The sequence below is a fragment of the Aspergillus fumigatus genome, chromosome 4, assembly GCF_000002655.1.
Source record: "Aspergillus fumigatus Af293 chromosome 4, whole genome shotgun sequence".
Lineage (NCBI taxonomy): Eukaryota > Fungi > Ascomycota > Eurotiomycetes > Eurotiales > Aspergillaceae > Aspergillus > Aspergillus fumigatus.
This window is the reverse complement of record NC_007197.1, coordinates 2,638,880-2,661,509: the sequence shown is the minus strand read 5'-3', so window position 1 is coordinate 2,661,509 and position 22,630 is coordinate 2,638,880. Positions and strand designations below refer to the sequence as shown.

Genomic DNA, 22,630 nt, shown 5'->3' with positions numbered 1-22,630 from the left:
AGGACAGAAGGAGAGATGACTGACAGTCGATAATATTAGATATCTATAATCCGACTTGTGCATTTCCTGCCTCTTGCAGAGTTGGCTCACTCTGCGGAGAAACTCCAGAGTTCAGGACTGAGAGGGCGTGGGTCATCTCTACTACTTCATTTACGGATGGCAATTTGGATATTAGGCTGGAGAATCTTGGCTGGCCACGCAACGACTGTGGGCAGAATGACCTAAGGATAATTAATTAGGATTAACCTCGAGGTTTACGGAGTAGGTTGGCTGAGGACAATGGCCTCCATCCATTCTACAAACAATCCCACAGCAGTGACATGTTCATCTCTAGGCTACAAGCAAATCCACTGCCCAGATACCACTTGAAAATTACTAAGATATTTAAAAATAAATCCAAGCAAGATAATACCCTTGGTTTATGCAGACTGAGAGGCTCGCATCTTCACAGCCCTTCAGACTAGACTTACGGAGACGCAACCTAGTCGTGAATGCAGTAGTGCACAGCCCCCCTTGGCCATTGAGACAGAAAAGTAGGCCAATAGGTTCTCGAACAGAACCTGTGGAGACTTCTGGAAAACCCTCTCAAGTGTGGTGGGATGGCGCGCTCCATACTCCAATTCGAGAATTTTGGAACTCACGTTGAACTTACCACAGAACTGCTTCAGGCGAACACAGGTACAGAGGTACGTACATCTGAAGAACCAATCTCAATGGACACTGAACAGTGGTCCGTAAAAGCTACCGTGGACTGCGTGACAGAAGTTTACGCAGGCTTGTGGGTGCGGTGTATGGACTACCTGGTACGTAGTGTGGTGGCAAACCTGGTATTCTTGGCTTGGGCTGTTGAAGCCGAAAGCCTAAGCCAGTAAGGTCTTCTGATTTTTTATGGGTTGCACACAATACCTAAGGTATGTACGAACCAACTATGGATCATGTGACTGGCCGCTCACCACCTCTCATCAAGTGGCCCTACGTCATGCGCGGAAACGTTTGGTTGACAAACGGCTCCGGGGTGCGACGATCCCCTTGAAGTGGATGAGGTCCCATTCGCCAGTCGTCCCAGATATCTTGTCTGATGGTACGGTTCGAGCAAGTAGAGATGTCAAACAACTCGCAAAAATGTATCATAATTGAAAGGTTACAAGTCTCGTGAAGCTATTGAACAACATCCTCACCATATCTTACCCCGCCCAGTGTACACAGAAGAACCCTCGCTCATATTTCTCAATCTCTTCAGGGCCCGTATCAATTAGCAATATCATGGCACGGCTCTACATATGCTACCATAGCAAGATGGACAACGGCGATAACCGGCTATAAAAGTACAGAAGTCACGTGCCTTCCGTATTTCCCAATCAGTACCGTGGGGGTGGAGGAGGCTGTCCGTAAGGTGGTCTCTGCTGCGGGGGATAGCCACCGGGAGGAGGTCCAGAGGGAGGACGTCCGTACGGGTCAGAGGGAGGGGCTCCATATCCGCCGTACGTCTGTCCATAGCCAGGCTGTGGGGGTCCACCCTGGCTTTGAGCATAAGGCGCTTGGTTGTAGCCTTGTCCCTGGCCATAGGCTCCTGGCTGATTGTATCCAGAGGGAGGGGGTTGGTTATAGTAGCCGGGCTGCTGACCATAGTTTTGGCCTGGGTTGTAACCTCCGTACTGGCCAGGAGGCCCAGGAGGGGGAGGACCGCCGGGACCGCCGGGACCACTGGGACGCCCTGAAGCCTTTTCGTCCTTGGTATCGTACGATGAATCAATAGCACCAAGCATCAATTTGGCGCACTGGAAATGGTCAGCGAGTCACAACAAGTACTTGCTAGAAGGACCTACCCAGAGCTCCCGAGTAAGATGAATTGGAGGGTTGGCTCGAGCCATCTCATCTTGTTCAACTTCGAAGTCTGGTCATTCTGTTAGCCTAGTGCACTGTGCTAGGGACGAGTTGCATGCGCGCCAATACTTACTGGATGTACAGTCGATCAAACCTCCGATCTGGGGATCCTCATCCAGACTGGCAAGGAACTCGCGGGCCTTGGTGTCGGTTCCTACCTGCGAAAACTGGAACGAAACAGCACCTCTTCCGTACTGGGTTCTGGATACCTCTTCGCTGGCATATCGAATGGTGTTAGCGACAGTATCGTGTGGCTCACCGGCAGGCTGACCATCAGTGATGGTGATGATCAGGACAGGCTTCTGCAGACGACCGGCACGAGCTGGACCAACAACCATCGGCTCAATGACCTTGTTCCTCAGGCTCGTACCCAACGGCGTCAAGCCGGCGAAGCGAACACGTGAGACAAGCATATTGACATCATCGACACTGCGGATACCATCGCCAACTTCATTCGAGTTCATGAAGCGCACGGAGATGCCATCTTGATCGAACGTCGACGCTCCGGTCGCGACGATGCCGAGGATCTGTCTCAGCTGCTCTTTTCTCATTCCCTTCTCCTCGAACTCCATGGAACCACTATCATCGACATAAAGGATCACGTCAAACAGAGCGAGTTTCATGACGTCCATTGCCACTTCCTGGGGCACGGACCACTCATGGACAAGCCTATCAATCTTTGCGGGGGCTTCATTGGCCAACGACTGAACAAGTCTATCCAGTTTATCAGGAGGGTAGAAGGTTTGCAGATTCTTCTCTTGAATGGTGCCAATCAACAGCTGTTTGTAGGCACCGATCTGCTGCTCAGTGGCACGTGCTGGAGGAGGAGCGCCGCCTGGGTAGCCATATCCAGCTTGTCCTGGGGCTCCTGGTGGCCCTCCAGGACCGCCCTGGTACGGCGCGCCTTGAGGAGCATAAGGCTGTCCCTAAACAAGCGATCACAGTCAGCAATCATGATAGGAACAAGAAAGTCGCACGGTGACGCAAAACTCTGCAAAACACGGCAACCGAATCAATTTGGGAACGCAGTTTGTACATATGCCTGTTGTTGTGGAGAATATGGTTGTCCGTAGGGCTGAGCTTGTGGTGGAGGTGGGGCCGTTCGTCCATAACTCTGCTGGGGCTGCCCTTGACCATATGAAGGCCCGGAACCGTAGGGAGAAGCCTGTGGGTAGCCCTGTGACTGTGGATGGGGACTGTACGGTGTTTGCGGATATCCCTGGGGCGCAGGTGCCTGCGCACTAGGATAGGGAGAGTGGGATGTAGGTGCCGGGGAAGGTGAAGGAGCTGGCTTGTTCGGAGGCACCGAGGGAGCGTTATAGGGCTGATATTGTTGCTGTTGCGGTGGCGGGGTAGACGTTGGATAGGGAGACTGGGGCTGAGCAGAACCAGGTCGAAGCTGAGGAGGAAAGGCTTGTTGGTTATAAAGAGGTCGAGACATGATGATGGACGGCGTCTTCAATCACCGGAGCAGTAGCAGGGAAGGTTGAAGTTTGTAGTCCCAGGAACTGAGGGTTCGACAATTTCTGATGGAAGGAGGGGCAGACGAGCAATGTGGAGTGAAAATGTAGCGGGGAGGACAACGTTCATTCGATGAAAAGATTACTGGCCGCAGCGGGCATTTTGTTTGAGAAAAGACAAAGAAACAGGAAATGAGGGGGAAAGATGAAAATAAAGCAGTAAGCAAGAAATTTGGGCTTACCGGATTGCTAGGAGTAGATGGCGAAGGAGCGCCTGGGTAAGCTTGATACTGCTGTTGCTGTTGCTGCTGGGATCACCGAATATCAGCGTCAGCAAAGTCAATATCATTTGTGACCGTAGTCAATAACGATGACGCCAATACACGATTAAGGATACTAAAATTGTAAAAATGAGGGGCAAAGAGAAAAAAAAAGTGGACTCACATATCCACCAGCACCAGGCTGCAACGATGCAGGAGGACCTCCCGAGTAGCCAGCGGGCGGAGCTCCCGAATAGCCACCGCTCATCTTCTGCGTGTTGTTCTGAGCGTTGGCGATTTTGGAGGCAAACTGTATGCAGAAGCAAGTACGTCGTCAGCCTTCAGCGAGCAAAGGGTCGATATATCATCATCAATATTATTATTATCGTCATCGTTGTCATACACAGCCTTAGATCTGTCCTTGTTTTGATCGACTGACAACCTCTCATCACCCTCCATTTCAGACAGACACACACTGTGTTGTTTAGGGGGAGCGGGGCAGACGCGGGGCAGACTTACTCCCATTGCTGTGGTATGGCACTCTTGGAACTGGGATAGGAATGTCACAGTTTACGGGACAGATAATAGGAAGAGTGAGAAGGGAGAATGTTAAAGAAGAAATGACTACGAAATCGTAATGGAACTAAAATATGGAAGCTCAAGTTGCTCAACCGGAGCAGTTCAATTGATGACGACTTTCAGCTGGAACTAGCCTGTCATGAGACCCGCTTATGGGTTTTATTCTTAGTATTTAGCAGAACATGGCTTACCTTTGTTTAAGAAGAAGGAAACAACTCCATTCCTACTATATCGTTGTAGCCACGCAAATGATTGAGTACCTGTAAGCTGCAAACAACAAAAGATAATAGTTTGCAGAGAGACGAGGAGACAATGGTAGCAAGATGCGACAAAACACCGCAATAAAGCTATCAGTATTTCTCACCTCGAGGCTACCATTGCATAAAACATTGAAAACATCACATCGAGTACATCCCGATGCGATAATAATTCTCCGTCAACATCCATGGATCTCTCCTGACTCAGAAACTCAAGCAAACCATTAGATCAAGGGGGCTCATGGCTGTGCTGGGCTGTGCCAACCTTGCGTCTTGTGCTTTTTCTCTCCACTTGCTGTGGCTGATATCGCCTCCTGCTTACTGATCATTTCCGTACAAGCGAGTCAACTACACAAACGATCTGTACAGAGTACACCATGCTCACTGTACAGCAACACACCATACAGGATCTGAGAAAGGCATATGCTCATTTGACAATATTCTGTTAAATTGTTACGGTCATATGACCAAGACCATGTAACCTTAATCCTCGCCATATAGCATCTATTGGTCACGATTTGGTTTGGCTGATGTCATCCCATAATGGATCCGGATGTTCAAAGAAGGGGGAATGCAGGACTCACTCCCTTTTATCAGCTCCTAGATTGGCTCTTAACCCTTCCGTCTAAGTCTTTCAACAAACGAGTCCCTTGCTCCAGACCTTCTTTTGAAGCTGTCTCCATTCTCTTCTGGAGAGATGATCTCGAGTCGCTATCTTTCAAAGGACAGCTCCTGTCAAGATAGCTTCCTACCTACCTAAGAAGCGTTCAAGTATGTTCAAGGGCTATCTCGGCAGCGCGTAATACAGTTGACAGTCGCAGACATGGCTCCGCCACCCCTCCGAGTAGGAATCCTTGGCGCAGACAGCCAAGTAGTTCAGACCATCTACTTACCTGCCCTACGGGCCCTGGGTCAAAACTTCAAAATCGCAGTTCTTCACGGTGCAGTCAGCAGCGCTAACAATACGGACTCCCCTGGAACAACCACTTCAATCGACGATGTCATACACGATCCCAATGTCGATCTCATCTTCAACTTCCTCCCTAACGAGTATCACGAGACCTACACCATTGCCGCCCTCGAGGCTGGCAAACATGTCATGGTCGAAACCCCTGTGAGTCTCAGCATCCGAAGCACCAAAAGGATCATCGCGGCCGAGAAATGCGCCCCGAACGGGGCTAAGGTCTTCGTCGCCTGCGCGCGCCGCTACGTACCGTGCTTTGAGGACGTGTTCAGGAAAGAAGTCGCAAGCCTCGACCGGATCTACTACGCTCGGTGCCGGAACATCGCCGGCCCGCACGCAGCGCATTCAGCCACGACGCCCCAACAACCGACGGTAGCAAAGACGTGCAACAGCACCAACGGAGTAGGAACCGGCAACACGCATCTCCTACGGGGGCTTCTGGAGGAAGTGTTCAGCGGCCAAGAGCTAAGCCACGACCGCATCGCGCTGTGCCAGTTTCTCGCATCCCTGGGGTGCCATGATCTGGGTCTGATGCGGGATACGCTCGGCGCGCCGGATACGATCTCCACGATCTCGGTGAACGATCCGTTCTACTCGGCCATTTTCCATTACACGGATACTGCGGCGAGGGGCGGACACCCGTTTACCCTGGTGTACGAGACGGGTACTGACTCCGTGCCGCGGTGTGATGCGCACCTGGCTATCTACGGTCGGACGAAAACCGTGGGCATCTACTACGAGCTTCCGTATGCGCGGGGCCAGCTGTTGCGGGTGGTAGTGGAGGAGATGGATGACCAAGGGGTGCTCAGGAGGACGGAGAGTGTGAGTAGTTGGGAGGATGGGTATCGGGAGGAATTGAAGGCGCTGTACGCGTTTATCGTGGAAGGGAAGCCGGCCAAGACGACGGCTGTAGATGGTCTCCAGGATCTAAAGTTGTTCCGGATGATGTTTGAGCAGTACGATCGGCAGTGCGGGACCATTCGAACTCCCCTTGGCTAGGAGCTTATTGCGTGGTGAAGTTTTTAAAAGGCGGTAGTACATCGACTGTCATGAATGTTGCTGACGTCACTTTAGCTGACTTCATTCCATGCCAGTTGTGTCCCTAGAATCCCGCACGGGCGGAGCTTGGATATTTTTGATTTCAGTTCTTAGATATTTTCGGTACCTTCTTGAGTATCAATACGGGAGGTTGAAGATCGTTTAGGAAGTTGATGGTCATCTACATGCTTCGCGAGCCACAGTTCACCATAGTCTAGATAGCCCCCATGCAAGGCATCTCTCATAGAGGTCGATGCAATATGCGCCTACCGCTTTCCCTTCTTCTTCTTCTTGGAACTGGCGCCTCCACCTTGAGCTTTTGGCTGTGTGGTAGCCAGCGTGTCCTCCGCCTTCTCGTTGACAACACCACCCTGCATTCTCTCAGCAGCACGCTGCTTGCCCTTCCGCCCCTTGGGCCGATACGTGGACCGGTCGCGGAGCGGCAACCAGCGTTCCGGATCGGGAGCCTTGTTAGGATCGTAGTCCTTAGGAAGGCGCGACTTCCTGATCCGTTTCGTCGCGCGGGTTTGGCTCTCCGCTGCAGTCCTCTTCCTTGCGCCGGCGATCGCGGCAGCAGCGGCTGCCGCTGTCGCCGAGGAAGGAGAGATGCCTGCTTGCTCCAGGGCGGCAACATCAACGTCTGCGATCAGCTCATCGACAGGTGGGAGGCTTTCGAGCTGCGACTCGACCTTGGCGTAGTCGAGGGTAGCCTGCGAGGCGACATAGCCGGCCACTGCGAATTGGTCGCCGGTGCCATTCCGGTACAGATCCTTGAACAGTTCTCCGGACAGGGATAGGTCTGCACGGTCGGAGGAATGTAATAACGAGGCTGCTGCGGCACGGAGGAGTGGCACGGGGGCTTCGGCGCGGTTTCGCCAGTGGCTCGCTGCCTTCGCTAACTCGGATCGAATCTGGCCCTTGCGGCCTTCAAGCTTGTACAAGGACACCAGCACAGTAAGCAGGCCGGGGCTGAAGCGGATATCCTTGTCTTGTTCAGCAATGGACTCGTCGAGGTTCTGGAGCAGTTTCTCCAGCGTGTTGATGGCAGAAGTAGTATTGCCTGCATTGACGTAGAGCTGAACGACAGTCAGGACCAGCCCGATGTCCTTGGGCCGTCTCTCCAAGACCGGAAGGATGGCTTTCAGGGCCTTGGGCCCGGTTTGGCCTTGTGCGTGTGCGGCTGCGCTGTAGACGGAGAGCAGGTTGGTCCTAGCATCGAGGGAGGGACAGGCTGCTTTGGAGAGTACTTTGGATGCGGAGCGGATGATTCCATCATACTTCTGGACTAGAAGGTCCGCTGCATGAGAATTACCCATCATGACATTATTCTGGTAGTCAAAGAGTTTATCGTTGTCGGTGGAGTGAGGTGTCTGACGCAAGGCTTTGTACAGGGCATAAGGATTGGCGGCGGTGTTTTGGACGAGGGTGATGTTGTGTTGGGCAATCTTCTTGGTGGAAAGCTCAGAGATACTGTATCGATGTAAGCTTTTAGTTGCAGTGCAATGAGCCAACTGGGTTGACATACTCATCTACTGAAATCTCCCTGAGCACTGACTCAGCCTCCTCCGACTTGCCTTGGCGGAGTAAAACGTACAGCTGCTGCACCGAGATGGGGAGCAGCTCAGCGGCCCTGTCCTCCGGGGTGAGGTCTTCCGAGGTTCGACAGAGTTCTGCAACATTGTTAATGCCATGCTCGCCAGTCGGACCGGCGTGCCATCAGTACGAACCTTTTGCCCGTTTCAGCAGCATTTCGCCCTGCGCAAAATCTCCCTTGGCGATACTCAGACATGCCGCATTGTATACAGTCTCAAACGCTTCCAAATCCTCTCTTGTTGGCCTAGCATGTCGTACGAACTCAGCGTATCCTTTCCACTGCAATTGTGCATCCGCGGCCCACGAATTGATCCGAAGATCGTTCTCCTCATTACCTATCGACGCCTTGTCCTTGGCCAATTCCTCATAAAGTTCGGCTGTCCGGCGAAACTTCTCAGCGCGATAACTCTAGATAAAGGGAAACCCAATGTAAGCCGTGTCCCTTCCTGATGCGCTGTTCTCGGGGGTTCTAAATCCAAAGGAGAAAGGACTTACAGCTTGAGCCTCCAGATGCTTGGCCCCTCTTCCACGAGCTAGACGGGATACTACATTGATCGCCTCATCGGGCTGACCATGCTTGTAGAGAGCATAAGCGTATTCCAAGGCAGCCTTCTTCTTCAGAGCATCCCCGCTTTCTTCAAAAACACGCAGGCAGTCCTCGTAGCGGTCAAGTTTCAACAAGGCCACCACCTTCACAAGTTGGGCATTGATATCCGATTTCGACTTTGCCAGCGCCGCATTGGCGGAGCTGAGCATCTCTTCATGGTCGTCAATGGAGGCTCGTTGCAGCAACGAGCTCAATGACTGCGTAGCCATGACGGCGGGGGGTTGTGATTGGAGCTGCGATTGGAAGATATCAGCACTGGAGATGGGTACTGCGGACCTCGGTTATTGTTGATCAAGGCTTCCAGATGCAAATCCACCGTTCTGGTAGGGTTGCGTTTGTGTTTGACGGCGAACTGAATATTCCGGGGTTCTGGCTCGAATCCTCCACATGCCACTGTGTGCGGAAGACAGATATTTCCTTATTTGGGAATTTGCATTTTTGGTGCCTACGAACTACCGTAATTCCAGCGGACTGGATGACTAAGCCCTCTTATGCGCCAGAAGCTTTGCTGATACTGCATTTGGATCTTCGTTAACAATTACTATTAATATCCGTGCGCCTCAAAACTGATGATATGATCAATAAATAAGGATTCCATGAACACTAGATACTCTGTAGCACTATTCCTTGAACCCACCAGCGCTCCGTTGCCGATCTTCTTATTGGCTGGGGGTGGTGGACAATCAACGCTCTTTGAAGCTCTCTTGATCCTGCGATCATTTTGAGGCACGTTGCACTTCTATTCGCTCATGAACATGCAGTGTGTGTCAATGGTATGGATCCGGACAAGAAGAGGATGGATGTAACATCCAGCCAAAAGGGTGCAGTCACACTTGGGAGTACTCCATACACACCTTAGTAGTTTGCGGAGGCCGAGATTAGACACACGTGACCGCCAAGATAATCGTCGTCATCCCAGATCTCCACTCGCTGAGTTGAGCATTGATTTTCGTCTGAATGCCTCGTTGCTTGGATGTCTCGGGTATGGAACTGTCAGTTCTTACGTGATTTGCTTGGTGGAGCGTCATTGCGCAAATCATATTGCAATGTGGTAGTGTACTTCGTAGTCGTTGGAACTCCTCCAATTGTCTAATCGAGTTGTCTTTGCCACTGTCGTTTCTCCTTCAGAGTCTTAAATCAGAGAGACACTGCAGGTTTGTTCCAATAATAGATAGATAGGATATCCAAATAAACTGACAGACCAAGTAACGATAGGATTAATTGACAGTTCGGCACATTGCCATCTAGGTAGTACCTCGTCCTACTTCAACAGGAACGGATTCTCCAGCGTGGCATGCTACTGATTATTCAGAGTGAAGACAGATGAGGTAGTTAGTTGACGAATGCATCCGTATCCATTACTCTGTACTGCGTACATGGTCCGTGATGACGAATGAATGAGGAGAATGAAGCGCAGTGTCTATGGAACACGACTCCATGAGACGTGACTCTGAGGATCAAAAAAGCCATCATGGTCAAGGTTAAGGGACGCGGCCGCTGATCCATAGTCCACCGGCCCACTTTCCCTAGCCATTCATGTCTTTTTGTTCGCCTCTTTGCGTCTCCATGACGGGTCTTTTAGTTGCAGTCGGCGTTGCATCCCACCATCCGTGGTTGAGGCCCCAGGCACATTGGAGAGACTTTTCTCTCTTATCCGGTAACTTAACTGGGGACGTCCCTTCTCCTTTTCCCCCTCTCTTTCTTTACCTTTCGTCTGTTTCCTTCGGTTCTAAAGTGGACAAAGGAGAAGGGAAAGGAAGACTACCCCTCTGTCCTCTTCCTTTTTTTTTTCTTGCTTCCCCTATCTATCTGCTTCAAGGTCTAGACCCGGCTGTAACCTGATCCGATCAGCCTCCCATTCCATTTTGCCTATCGTCGGAGGGGCTCTTATATTGGCGTCGCTCAGTCCACATCTTCAATTCCAACCCAGTTTCTTCATGGTCGGTCGGGATGTACATGCTGTTGTCGACACGGTAATCGGTTTCTGTCTCTATCGTCGCTGGTTAATCGAGCTTGGGTTTGAACGAGGGAAAGCGGAACACATACAGGAATAAACTCAAATGTTGTCGAAATTTGAGGAGAAGCCCAGGCCGGCAATGGGCGCATCATGGATGTGGAAGAGGAGGGTTCTGCGCTTCTCTGTCGCGCTGCTCATCGTTGCTGGTTTTACTTATCAACTGTGGCCGCGCGCCGTGTATATGCCCGAAGAACCCCCGAAAATTATACAGAATATCACCATCACCTCGGGCGTCAAGTGCGAACCCGACTTTGACGTGCTCCGCCGCCTGGATGTTCAAAAACTTTCTCAGTATGAACGGCGTGACATGTTCGTCGCCCGTTCCTCGGAGCCGGAGCTCCCCATCCGACAACGGCTCAACATCCCCTTCCTTCAGCAACCATCGTCGGGCGATGAGGCTCGTAGGATGGGTCTGCCGTCGCAGGACGATTGTTACATTGAACCCCCAGTTACGGTGGAGGTGCCTCCATCACCTGCGAGTGTGGATGCTTCGCATATCGACTTTGGCGTTGCTACGACTTTAGAACGGCTGAACGACTCGTTAGACGCCTTCACCCACTGGGCTGGTTACACACGCACGCGTATTTTCGCCTTGGTCGAACCGGATGAACGAGTGGAGGAAGTCCAAGCCAAGGCGGATAGCCTGGGGATCAACCTGTTTGTGACACAGTCGGAGGAGGAGTATCAAACTCGATATTTCTCATTGGTGGCCCATCTGGCGAAGAACATGCGCCCGCGGACACGCTGGGCCTGCGTGATTGACGATGACACTTTTTTCCTGTCCATGGCCGCCTTGGTGGATGCGCTGGCCGAATACGACGACACGAAACCCATGTATATTGGAGGTCTGTCGGAGAGTGTTTCGCAGATTGGCATCTTTGGCCTGATGGGATTCGGCGGCGCGGGCGTCTTTCTGTCTCGTCCCCTGGTGCAGCAATTGAGCAACCGCGACGTCTTCGAAGCCTGTCAAGCTATGCCTCACACCGGGGACCGGAGGATCTCGCTCTGCATATACCAGCACACGGAGACGAAGCTGACGGTGGATAATCGACTGCGGCAGCTCGACATGCGAGGCGACGCGTCGGGGTTCTTCGAGTCCGGACGCGAACCACCGCTATCCGTGCACCACTGGAAATCATGGTTCCAGGCCGACATGGCTAAACTCAGTGTCATCACGAATCTCTGCGGGGATAAGTGCTTCCTGCGCCAGTGGCAGTTCTCAGACGGCTGGACCCTCACCAATGGCTTCTCCATCGCCAAATACAGTACCGAGATCGACTTAGACGATAAGACCATGGAGGTCTCATGGGTCGGCGACAACGGAGCCGTCGACGAGTCGTTCATGCACGCGCTCGGTCCTCTCAGGCCCAAGGACACGGGCAAATTCAGCTATCTTCTCGAGGACTCGGTGTTCCTTGGCAACCAAGTGCGCCAATGGTACGTCCACCGCGACGCGGAGAAGGGCGATCAGATCATCGAATTGATCTGGAAGATGGCGTAGACCTTATCCCCACACTGAGATGATTTGTGGTACACTCACTGTGCGGATATTATTCCTTTCTTTCATTCTTTTGCCTATGCGATGGCTATTCTAGACGACGCTTTCATGCCTGGCATGTTTTCACGTACATAATTCTTCCACTGTCCATATAGACTTTTTTTTTGAGACCACTGCACCCGCCTTACCAAAATTTAATCATCTCTTGTGGCTTTAGGGTGGCTTGCTCGAGGATGGCTTGTACTCTTGCTAATAGGTTTCAATAATGATATGCAATATACCCTTTCTCGCTCCAGCTGTTTTCCTTTTAATTATATTTGTATGGAATCGGCTTCGGGACGCCCAAGTATCCAACTACAAGCTGCCATCTCTCTAAGCCCGTGCTCGTGCTTCGCTCTGGTAGCACGGCCACCTCCCTTTTATCCATGTTCTCAGGGCTCATCTTCAACACCATAGTATAGCTTGGATATCGGAGCTTGAATCCATTACGGAACTGATTTCCCAGAGCGAGGTGAATAGGGCATTTTCGTCACCAAATATTATCTCCTGGCATACCTCTTTAAGTCACGTATGATTGGACAGTGGAGGATGGAGAAAGATACATGCCGTACGGTGGTGGTAGTCTGTGCTTACTAGATTCTAACTGTGAGATGGAGATTATCCTTTATTTTTCGAGCAAGGGTACGCTCCTGAATAATGCAACTGAAGAGTAGCGGGGGAATGTCTAAACTCCGTATACTAGCAACCCATTGTCCATCCTTGGGATCGCCGGTCATATATATAAACAAAGGTATGTACAGATAATCAACATAAGCATATACATCGAAGTCACTGGAAAACGTACAGACCACAACGCGGGTATCCATATCCATGAATTGCACCCGGTTCTCTACGTCGTGGTCGATTACCGTGCCGCCCGAAGAAGATGGGTATCGTGAAATGTCATGGGGGATGGGATATGCGATACCGAGGCGGGAACAGAGACAGGAACAGAAGCGGCATGGTCCGATTCCTCTGTCTCTGGCTCTGCGGCAGTAAGCAGGTCCCATCTACTCTGGCTTTGGTCGCGCCAGGATGGCGTGGGTCCCGAGGGAGGTGCGGTGATGAGGGAGAGAAAATTGCTCATGCTAATGGAGCAGTCGAGGCCGAGGATGCTCTTTGAGCGATTGAGGAGGGTGGGAAAGAGGTATGAGGGGGAGCCGCGGATGCGGGACAGGATGCTGAGCAGGCCCCAGAGGAGTTCGCGGGGGTCAACGGCTGATTCGGCGAGATGATGGGAGGCTTTTGAGCCTAGCGAGCGGGTAACGTCTGCGACAGCCATTCCTATGTCGAAGAGCTTTTGTTCCTGGAAGGAAATGCAACTCAGTCAGTGGATTGGTCGGGTTAGCAGACTAGGAGGATGGGAATCTAAACTCACCATGCCAATTCCGTGGGCATCGATTGAACCCTGGGATGCAGCACCGATTACATCCATCACGGCCTTTCCTACCAAGAGTGGGAGATGGAAGGGAAGGACGGCATCCTCTCGCGACCCGGGCTGCGAGACGTGCGCCATGGAGAGTTTCCAGATCATCGCCTGCAGCCACTGCTGTGTGACGAGGATGTCGACTCTCTGGATTTCTACTACCCCGTCTAGCGACATGGGTTTGCAGAGACTCGACTGGATGGAGGATATGGGAGGCATCTCGCAAAAGCCCTCCCCGCCACCGGCAGAGATCCAGTCGTACAGGTTGGGGGTCAGTTTCTCAAACATGTTGATCAGATTGATGAACCCGTAGGTCAGAATGGGATCGTCCGAGCAGAGAACTTGCGGTTTATGGATGGAGTTGCGTAACATGACCGGTTTCGCCTGCTGCAATGCGTAACCCCTGAGTCATTCAAGGCGTCAGAGTCGGCTGTCCAAGCAGCAATTCCCGTCGAATGCAGATAGACTCACCTCTCTGTGATGAAAAGCAGCCAGAAGACACGCCTTCTTTCTTCGGCCTCTTCCGGACTGAATTCGGAGTAGGCCACATCCCGATGTAGGCCTAGGGTGAAGATCATAGATGTAGCTTGACACAGGTAGAACCACGCCTGCTCCTGTTTGTCGAGATTGCCATAGCAAGCAAACAGAAAGAATGAAGTCAAAAGACTCTCGATGCTGATTTCATCCACCGGATCGCACTCCTTCCTTGCCCGTACCGCCTCGGCGAGCAATTCTTCCCCTGACATCATGGACTGTGCCTCCGTGTTGAAGGCAGGGGGCCCCATAGCACCATCAAACTTGAGCTGTATATGAGTCGCGGCACACAACGAAGCCAGAAAAGCATACCTCCGCGACGAGAGTCTTTCCAGCTGGTGGCAGTCCGCCTGGATTCCCTCCTTCCGCACCACTGGCATGATGGGAAAGAGGTATTTGAAGTAGACGTTCACATGTGCCAGGAGAACAGGTGACGTGAGACGTCTTGAAAAAGGAGAACACTGACCAGTGCCAGGGTCAGAAATGGAATTCGTCGAGTCGGGGGATGAGACCAGTTCCGGAGGCGCCAGCCGTGTCAATGAGTCCAGGAAGTCTTGGGAGTTGAACTGGACATCCCCCAGAGAAAACGGAGGAGACGTGGGAGAGGCCCCTAATGGGTAACCCCCGGCCTCTGGAAGGAAATCTTTGTCCAGAGTATGCTGTCGAGGGCCATAATGCAAGGTATCTCGAGATCGTGAAATGAGCGGATGGATCGGAGCCAGAGGATAGAGAGTCCGGAACTTGGGGCCTTTACGGCGCAGAACATCGCTGTAGGAGCAGGAAAGGAGAAGCCGAGAGCACTTGTCGCATGGGAGCTCTCTTGAGCACTTGATCTTTCGGCGCCTACAGTTGTCGCAGGCTTGCTTGCACAGTTTCTGTTTGGATTTCGAGGGGGTATCACTGGGGGAGTCCATTGCCAGACACGAACACAAGGGAAACGTCTCGGGAAAAAGATGAAGGATATAGTGTGTAAAGTCAGGAAGAAGATATTCTGGACACAACCTTGCATGACCAAAATAATCTCAACGCCTTGAGGCCATTGTGAATCGCTCTTCATACGATGCTGATAGTTACATGTAGCACTCAGCCATGAATACAACCATGACCAGCACGATATGAAAGTCAACAAACAGAAGTTCAGGTTGAAACAGGGGATAAGTTGTTCAGAAGGGAAAGTAGATCATGGAGAAAAAAGACCGAAAAAATCTGGGGAAGAAGCGGGGAGCTGCGAGGAGCAAAATGAAGCCAGTTTAGAGCAGATTTGAAACCGGTGATAGACTCGAATCGATACTACCTACTATTCACAGTTCTATGCAGCTGTACTGCAGGTACTAGGTACTGTGTAAGCATGGCCGAGATCAGGGCACAGACGGCTGTAATGGGTGTATGGTCGTATTGTAAATGTGTATCCGTTGACTATGGTCAATACACCAGAGTTCGCTCACTAGGGTACCTTTTGAGGTTAGATCAGGCCAGGATCAGACATCAACATTGTAACTCATGGTATTCTTGGTAACGTCCATTATTAAGTATATTATTAAGGCCTAGGGGTTGGGTGCCTCTATTTGGTAGGGACCCCGCGTTATCCCACCATCCACTGGGACTTCCATTAGAACCTCCATGGAACAGGATTGCAGTGGCATACGAAGCAGGAGAACGAGAGTTGTTGTCTAAACGGCTGTTGAAACTCACTAACGTCTATCTCCATGCGAGAGAATGCACAATTAACTCTTCATCCCCACAGTTTTTACTTTCCATCAGTCCCCCGGATCTCGCCGCCACCTACCACAAGGTGTCAATTGTGGGCATTGTCATGGAGTAGGGAGATGCAACATGAGTATACCGAATAAGAGGGGTTGAGTAAAGGGGCTAATGGCAGCATGGTCTACGAACCAACCGATTAGACATGGTAGTATGGATGCGTTATTTTGTGCCATGACCCTTCAAGTAGCAGACAAAGAAGGCATCAGGGATAAGAGTCAGACCATTATACGTGATGATGATACATCCTGGTTTAGGTGCACCTAGTGGATCCGAAATTGGGTGCTCGTAGGTATCCTAGTCGCCATACTCCGTAGGCTCGAGTTGGCATCAACAAGTGTGACCAGAATACAATGACGCCTTGTCAGGCACTAACTAAATCAAAAAAAAAAGGGCCACAGCCACACAGAACGAACGGAAGTCCACAACTGCCGTTGTTCGCTTGGGTTTAATTTGCCGAGGGGGGCGTGCTGACATCCACCTTAAACGATGGTTTCGGGAAGCCGAGGACAAGCACGAAATGACGAGCTGATGACTTGCCGGTTATAGAATTCATGAGATGGCTCCTCCAGCTCCAGTTTCGTGATTGCTCCCGTAATCGGATATGAGAACATCCATCGTCACAGGTCGCCACAGAAGGGCTTAAACACGATTGACCCACGAGATGAGTGATGCTGAATTGAATCCAGAGTATCCCATTGAACCATACGGATGAGATCAGACAATGTCAGTCTCACGGTCCTCACCGAGAGGTCCAAGTGGGTTATATTATCAATGATTCGCATGCAACGTCAACCAACATTACTCAGGTATTTCTACTCCATACTGCCTCGGGAATTTATCGGGCTCACAGCCAATCAAGGCTCTGGTATCAGATGATCTATGAGCAAGCTACAGGTAGGGACCTTCGTGTTCAGGAGGAGGACACTGTCACCAATGAGGGTCCTTTTCCTGTCCTGCAACGTGATTACAGAGGGCAAAGGTTGAGGGAATTTTTGTTTTTGTCTTGGTTACGATTATATACGCCCACCACATTATTTGATTATAACGTTTAGAACGTGGCAAATGCCGCGGAGTAAGAGGGAACTGCGGGTGTCTCCCCTGGGTCCGCCCGTATATTCTCGGTCCGACATGTAATTTTTGTTGTATTGTACTCCGTACTGCAGGTTAGGTACGGGGTTCCCAGGTTCGAATATCGGCTGTAAGATACACGGTAACATCACCGTATCCACCGCCGGCGCGAACCCCGGGCTCGGAGGAACGATTTTCCGGCCTCAGTCCCTTCTCCTCCCTCTTCGTGTGCTTAAGCTTTGCCCCAGTCCATTTCTCCAATTAGGTTAAGCCCCCACACGAGCCTAGCGTGGACAAGCAACAGAGCCAGAATAGGAAGGCCAATGCCAAATAGTCCTGCGAGATGAAAGCTTCTTCCTCGTCCCAGCTTCCAGTTCTGGGATCTTCTTTGCGGAGATCTGCTCGGGCATTTGACGGAGTATTTCATCAGTATCCCAGAGATCTTCGCAGAGTCTTTCCTGTCAGCACAGCAGTAATGTAGGTGGGGTTCCGTCACCCAGGCAAGAAGAATAAATACTTCGGACCTGGAAATGATATAAAGGTGACGATCCCTCGCTGGAAATGACCTTCAAGTTTCTTTCGGTCAGCAACAACACGGTTTGGTCCTGTTTCCCTGAGACTCTCACCATGGCCAGCGTCCTGGGCCTCGTCGCCAGTGCCTGGCTCCTCCCCACGGCCTATGGCGCAAGCCATTCGCTTGCGCCTAGCACGTCCGCAACCTCAGCACAGGCGCAATACACTTTACCATCTTCTATTGACGTTGGCGCTCACTTGATCGCCAACATCGACGATCCCCTTGCCGTCGACGCGCAGTCTGTGTGTCCGGGCTACACAGCCTCAGATGTGCACCAGACATCCCATGGTTTCACCGCTAACCTACAGCTCGCGGGTGACCCATGCAACGTGTACGGGACAGACGTTGATTCGCTGTCTCTGACAGTGGATTATTTGGCCAAGGACCGCCTGAATATCCAAGTTGTTCCTACCCACGTGGATGCCTCCAACGCTTCTTGGTACCTCCTCTCGGAAGATTTGGTGCCCCGGGCTCATGGCCCTGGCGTGTCCGCCTCTCAAAGCGACTTTGAAGTGAAGTGGTCCAACGAGCCTTCTTTCAACCTCAAGGTCATTCGCAAGGCTACTGGAGACGTCCTCTTCGATACCGAGGGCTCTGTCTTGGTCTTTGAGAACCAGTTTATCGAGTTTGTCTCTTCGTTGCCTGAGGGTTACAACCTGTACGGGCTGGGAGAGCGCATGGCCCAGCTGCGGCTCTTGAGAAACGCGACCCTGACCACCTATGCAGCGGATGTGGGAGACCCGATTGATAGGTATGTTGCTGGCCATGGTTGAAATCTAATGTACGAAGTCGACAAGCTTACAATCGGCTCTCCACAGCAACATCTATGGACAGCATCCGTTCTACCTCGACACTCGATACTACACCAAAGGCGCGAATGGGTCCTACTCGCTTGTCAACGCCGACGAGGCGGACTTGTCGGAGGATCATGAATCATTCTCCCACGGTGTCTTTCTGAGAAACGCTCATGGTCAGGAAGTTCTCCTGCAGCCCCGCAACATTACCTGGCGCACAATTGGTGGTAGCATCGATCTGACTTTCTACTCCGGTCCCACGCAAGCGGACGTCACAAAGAGCTACCAGCTCTCCACTATTGGACTTCCTGCAATGCAGCAGTACAGCGCCCTTGGATACCACCAATGCCGCTGGGGCTACCAGAATTGGTCTCAGCTCGAGGAAGTAGTCAACAACTTTGAGCGATTTGAGATTCCTCTGGAATACATCTGGTCAGTCGGGTTTCTGAGTTTCTACATATTGTCCTAGTTTCTTTTATTTACCTTCCTTCCAGGAGCGACATCGATTACATGCTTGGCTACCGGGACTTTGAGAATGATCCCGAACGGTTCTCCTACGATGAAGGCGAGGAATTTCTGAACAAACTGCACAAGTCGGGACGACACTGGGTTCCTATCGTTGACTCGGCAATCTATATTCCCAACCCCGACAATGCATTGGATGCGTAAGTCCTTATTATCTTATCCTCCTTGTGAGATGGTCAAGTTCAAGTTCTCACGAAAGTGTGAACTCCAGGTACGAGCCTTATGCTCGCGGGGCAAAGGATGACGTTTTTATCAAGAACCCTGATGGCACCCTCTACATCGGTGCAGTGTGGCCGGGCTTTACTGTCTTCCCCGATTGGCACAACCCCAAGGCATTTGACTACTGGGCCAACGAACTCGTCATCTGGTCAAAGAAGGTTGCGTTCGATGGCATCTGGATTGATATGAGCGAAGTATCCTCTTTCTGCGTGGGCAGCTGTGGAACAGGAAAGCTACATCTGAATCCGGTTCACCCACCATTCCAGCTTCCCGGTGAACCTGGCAATGTCGGCTACGACTACCCCGAGGCCTTCAACGTGACGAACTCTACCGAAGCGGCCTCTGCCTCCGCCGCCTCTGCCAGTCAGGCTTCGGCTGCTTCTGCTACCCAAGCCGCCACGACGTCAACATCTACATCGTATCTGCGGACGACGCCCACGCCGGGCGTCCGCGACGTCAACTACCCTCCATATGTGATTAATCATGTTCAGGAGGGCCATGACCTTGCCGTGCACGCCATTTCTCCCAACTCCACCCATGTGGACGGCGTCCAGGAATACGATGTTCACAGTCTGTGGGGCCACCAGATCCTCAATGCTACCTACTACGGACTGCGCCAGGTCTTCACTGAGAAGCGACCTTTCATCATTGGCCGGTCTACCTTTGCTGGCTCGGGCAAGTGGGCCGGTCACTGGGGCGGTGATAACAACTCCAAATGGGGGTCCATGTTCCTGTCCATCTCGCAGGGTCTGTCGTTCTCGCTATTCGGTATTCCCATGTTCGGCGTGGATACATGCGGTTTCAACGGCAACACTGACGAGGAGCTTTGCAGCCGGTGGATGCAGCTGTCGGCCTTCTTCCCCTTCTACCGCAACCACAATGTCCTTGCGGCTATCCCCCAGGAACCCTACCGCTGGGCCTCTGTCGCCCAAGCCTCCAAGGCCGCTATGAAGATCCGCTATTCCCTCCTACCTTACTTCTACACTCTTTTCCACCAGGCCCACACCACCGGCTCTACCGTCATGCGCGCTCTCGCCTGGGAGTTCCCCACGGACCCGTCCCTCGCCGCCGTCGACACTCAGTTCATGGTCGGCCCTTCCATCATGGTCGTCCCCGTGCTTGAGCCCCTCGCCGATACCGTCAAGGGCGTGTTCCCAGGCGTCGGCAAAGGCGAAGTCTGGTACGACTGGTACACCCAGACCGCCGTGGACGCCAAACCCGGCGTCAACGCCACCATTCCCGCACCGCTGGGCCACATTCCCGTCTATGTCCGTGGAGGCAGCATCCTGCCCATGCAGGAGCCCGCCCTCACGACCAGAGACGCCCGTAACACTCCCTGGTCTCTACTCGTCGCTCTGAGTGGCAACCAGACTGCCTTGGGCTCGCTGTATCTTGACGACGGAAGCAGCCTCAACCCGTCCCGCACTCTCGATGTCGACTTCCAGGCTACAGCCTCGAGCATCAAGGTCTCGGTCAAGGGTACCTGGGAGGAGAAGAACCGCCTGGATAAGGTGACTGTCCTCGGCGTGACTGAGAAGCCTTCTGCTGTGACGTTCAACGGCCGCAACGTCCACCCTGGCTCAGTGCACTACAATACTACCACCAAGGTGCTGTCTGTGCAGGGATTGCACAGCATGACTCCCCATGGCGCCTGGGCTGGACACTGGATTCTGAAATGGTAGCGTGCTACGGATCATCCCGTGTCTCTTAGGAATAATTTAATAATTTGTATAGCTAATCAGATTGATATAGCAATATAGCTGAGCTCATGATTGTAGGCATACTACGACATGCTATGGAAAATGTAGCCCGAGACAATAGATCCATGCGTGAGCAACGAACACAGTAGCCCCAAAAGCTCTGTAGGACTTTTCGAAGCGCAGATATATAACGAGGATTAAACCATCATCTCCAGACGGCATTGATTGTCGCATTGGAAGGGCCACACTCTCTCGGCACCACAAATGCTCGATTCTGGCCTTCTTCCCAGATTACCTTACCGTCACCCACCCTTTTCCGAATGAATTTATATTCAAACTCCTCCCCGGCATCCAACATCACGGTCCTCCCGTATGAGAAACACACAAACGTACCAAAAGTAGAAGAGTTCCAAAACTCCGTTAGATAGGAAAGGTCATTCTGAATGATTGGCCAGATGCTTGACTCAACGGTAGAGAAATAACCATTATCCTATTAGAGTACACGAAGTTAGGAAGCTCAATCTTTATTGAAAAGAGCAAAAACATACAATCATCAAGTTTGCGTAGGATATCAGTGTTGTTGCTCTCAGCGCAGGCCCATCACTCTGTGGACGCCCCCAGGAGCCATGGAATGCCGATCCATCCACCCTCAACTTAGGTTCCCCCAAGCCTCCGCTTGATAGATTTCCGGAAGGGTTGGAGACAGTCTGCAAGTGCGCCTGGGATTCTACGTAATCCTCTATGATCCTTTGGATTGCAGGATCGTGATCGGCGGCAAAAGAACCAACGAGGTATTTGACGGTGAGAGCGGCGTCTCGAGTCCAGGTATAGTAGTCTCAACCACAGGTCAGCCGAGTCAGTTGCAGTGAAATGGTACGGAGGAAGTAATTACTCACAGTCCGGATTGCTTTGGCTAGGACTAGCGATGATGATGCCAGAGCTAGCGCCAGTTGCCTTAGCCCCGTTCGGTCCGACATTGTTTAACACACCATCGAGGGCGTATGAAGTTTCTTGCGCTAACCATGACACCAAGGGGTCCGTCGTCTGGGGTGTTATTGTTGCTGGAATCACAATCTGAGCGGGGTCCGAGAGAGCGCTGACAGTGGTCAAGACGCCTATGGCGATCGTCAGGAACGGCTTCCTTGTCATCTCGGTCATTCGCGGCGTTTCATCTTTCATTTCATCAAGGCGGATGGAGACTGCCTCGCATGCACAACTTTCACATGCTCTTATCGATGACTGCCTTGAATAGATCACAGTGATGATGATGATGATAATGATGATGATGATGGTAGGGAAATAAGGAAAATTGAAACGAGAAGCTGAGCGGTCACACTCCAAGACCGAAAGAGACGAACCACCTGAGACCCCTTCTTGCTGCATACAGGATATGATACATCACCATCTCTTCCCCGCGTCAGCATATCGGTGCAAAATGCGATCGGTCAATTTTCCATATGTGGCGTCGAATCAGCTGCTATGTTTGACGATGATGTTGATCTTCCTCTATAGACGCTGCAAGGGCGATGCAGTAGTCCACAAACTGAATACCGACCGGCAGATCGTCATGCTGGATGACCAGGGGCGGACATTCACTGGGAATTTATTTCAATCCTTAATGGCACCATCATCCGCTTCTGAGGTTATTCGGTGAGAACTCTTGATCGTTGACGATTCGAGATGGGTGGAAGCCGTGAAATACGCATTTGGTGGTGATCTACCCCATACTGCCGGTTGATATCCTGCTTCATCTTTGTCTGAGGGCTTATAAAAGGCCCCAGATGAGTCCTCTGCCTGGCTCTTCCCCTTCCTGACAAGAGACGAGATTAC

The 22,630-nt window shown here is 51.8% G+C and overlaps 7 protein-coding genes across 7 annotated transcripts; 3 read left to right on the top strand and 4 right to left on the bottom strand.

Annotated features, from left to right (window-relative positions):
* Positions 1-1,113: 1,113 nt before the first annotated feature.
* On the bottom strand, positions 1,114-4,732 carry rfeF (uncharacterized protein). Its single transcript, XM_077804630.1, has 8 exons — positions 4,548-4,732; positions 3,935-4,079; positions 3,789-3,914; positions 3,587-3,649; positions 2,921-3,283; positions 1,958-2,810; positions 1,827-1,894; positions 1,114-1,778 (listed from the first exon to the last, which is right to left on the bottom strand). The coding sequence occupies exons 1-8, from the start codon at positions 4,628-4,630 to the stop codon at positions 1,359-1,361; spliced, it is 2,121 nt and encodes a 706-aa protein (XP_077660773.1). The 5' UTR covers positions 4,631-4,732; the 3' UTR covers positions 1,114-1,358.
* Positions 4,733-5,263: 531 nt separating this feature from the next.
* On the top strand, positions 5,264-6,403 carry AFUA_4G10190 (Gfo/Idh/MocA family oxidoreductase; the record flags this gene model as incomplete). The annotated part of the gene is made up of 1 exon (XM_746714.1): positions 5,264-6,403. One exon carries the CDS (start codon positions 5,264-5,266, stop codon positions 6,401-6,403), a length of 1,140 nt encoding a protein of 379 aa, XP_751807.1.
* Positions 6,404-6,708: 305 nt separating this feature from the next.
* Positions 6,709-9,036, bottom strand: AFUA_4G10180 (signal recognition particle subunit SRP72; the record flags this gene model as incomplete). Its single annotated transcript, XM_746715.2, has 4 exons — positions 8,531-9,036; positions 8,170-8,443; positions 7,968-8,112; positions 6,709-7,912 (listed from the first exon to the last, which is right to left on the bottom strand). Exons 1-4 carry the CDS (start codon positions 8,849-8,851, stop codon positions 6,709-6,711), a joined length of 1,944 nt encoding a protein of 647 aa, XP_751808.1. The 5' UTR covers positions 8,852-9,036.
* Positions 9,037-10,149: 1,113 nt separating this feature from the next.
* On the top strand, positions 10,150-12,453 carry AFUA_4G10170 (glycosyltransferase family 31 protein). The gene has a single exon (XM_746716.2). The coding sequence runs from the start codon at positions 10,703-10,705 to the stop codon at positions 12,158-12,160; it is 1,458 nt and encodes a 485-aa protein (XP_751809.1). The 5' UTR covers positions 10,150-10,702; the 3' UTR covers positions 12,161-12,453.
* A 351-nt stretch (positions 12,454-12,804) lies between these two features.
* On the bottom strand, positions 12,805-15,615 carry AFUA_4G10160 (putative C6 transcription factor (AmyR)). The gene is made up of 3 exons (XM_746717.2): positions 14,094-15,615; positions 13,575-14,025; positions 12,805-13,502 (listed from the first exon to the last, which is right to left on the bottom strand). The coding sequence occupies exons 1-3, from the start codon at positions 15,068-15,070 to the stop codon at positions 13,062-13,064; spliced, it is 1,869 nt and encodes a 622-aa protein (XP_751810.1). The 5' UTR covers positions 15,071-15,615; the 3' UTR covers positions 12,805-13,061.
* A 1,748-nt stretch (positions 15,616-17,363) lies between these two features.
* On the top strand, positions 17,364-20,949 carry AFUA_4G10150 (glycoside hydrolase family 31 protein; the record flags this gene model as incomplete). Its single annotated transcript, XM_746718.2, has 5 exons — positions 17,364-18,313; positions 18,381-18,788; positions 18,851-19,021; positions 19,093-20,778; positions 20,853-20,949. Exons 1-5 carry the CDS (start codon positions 17,550-17,552, stop codon positions 20,947-20,949), a joined length of 3,126 nt encoding a protein of 1,041 aa, XP_751811.2. The 5' UTR covers positions 17,364-17,549.
* Positions 20,950-21,005: 56 nt separating this feature from the next.
* On the bottom strand, positions 21,006-22,183 carry AFUA_4G10140 (putative glucoamylase/glucan 1,4-alpha-glucosidase; the record flags this gene model as incomplete). Its single annotated transcript, XM_746719.1, has 3 exons — positions 21,006-21,290; positions 21,349-21,635; positions 21,697-22,183. 3 exons carry the CDS (start codon positions 22,181-22,183, stop codon positions 21,006-21,008), a joined length of 1,059 nt encoding a protein of 352 aa, XP_751812.1.
* Between the last annotated feature and the right edge of the window lie 447 nt (positions 22,184-22,630).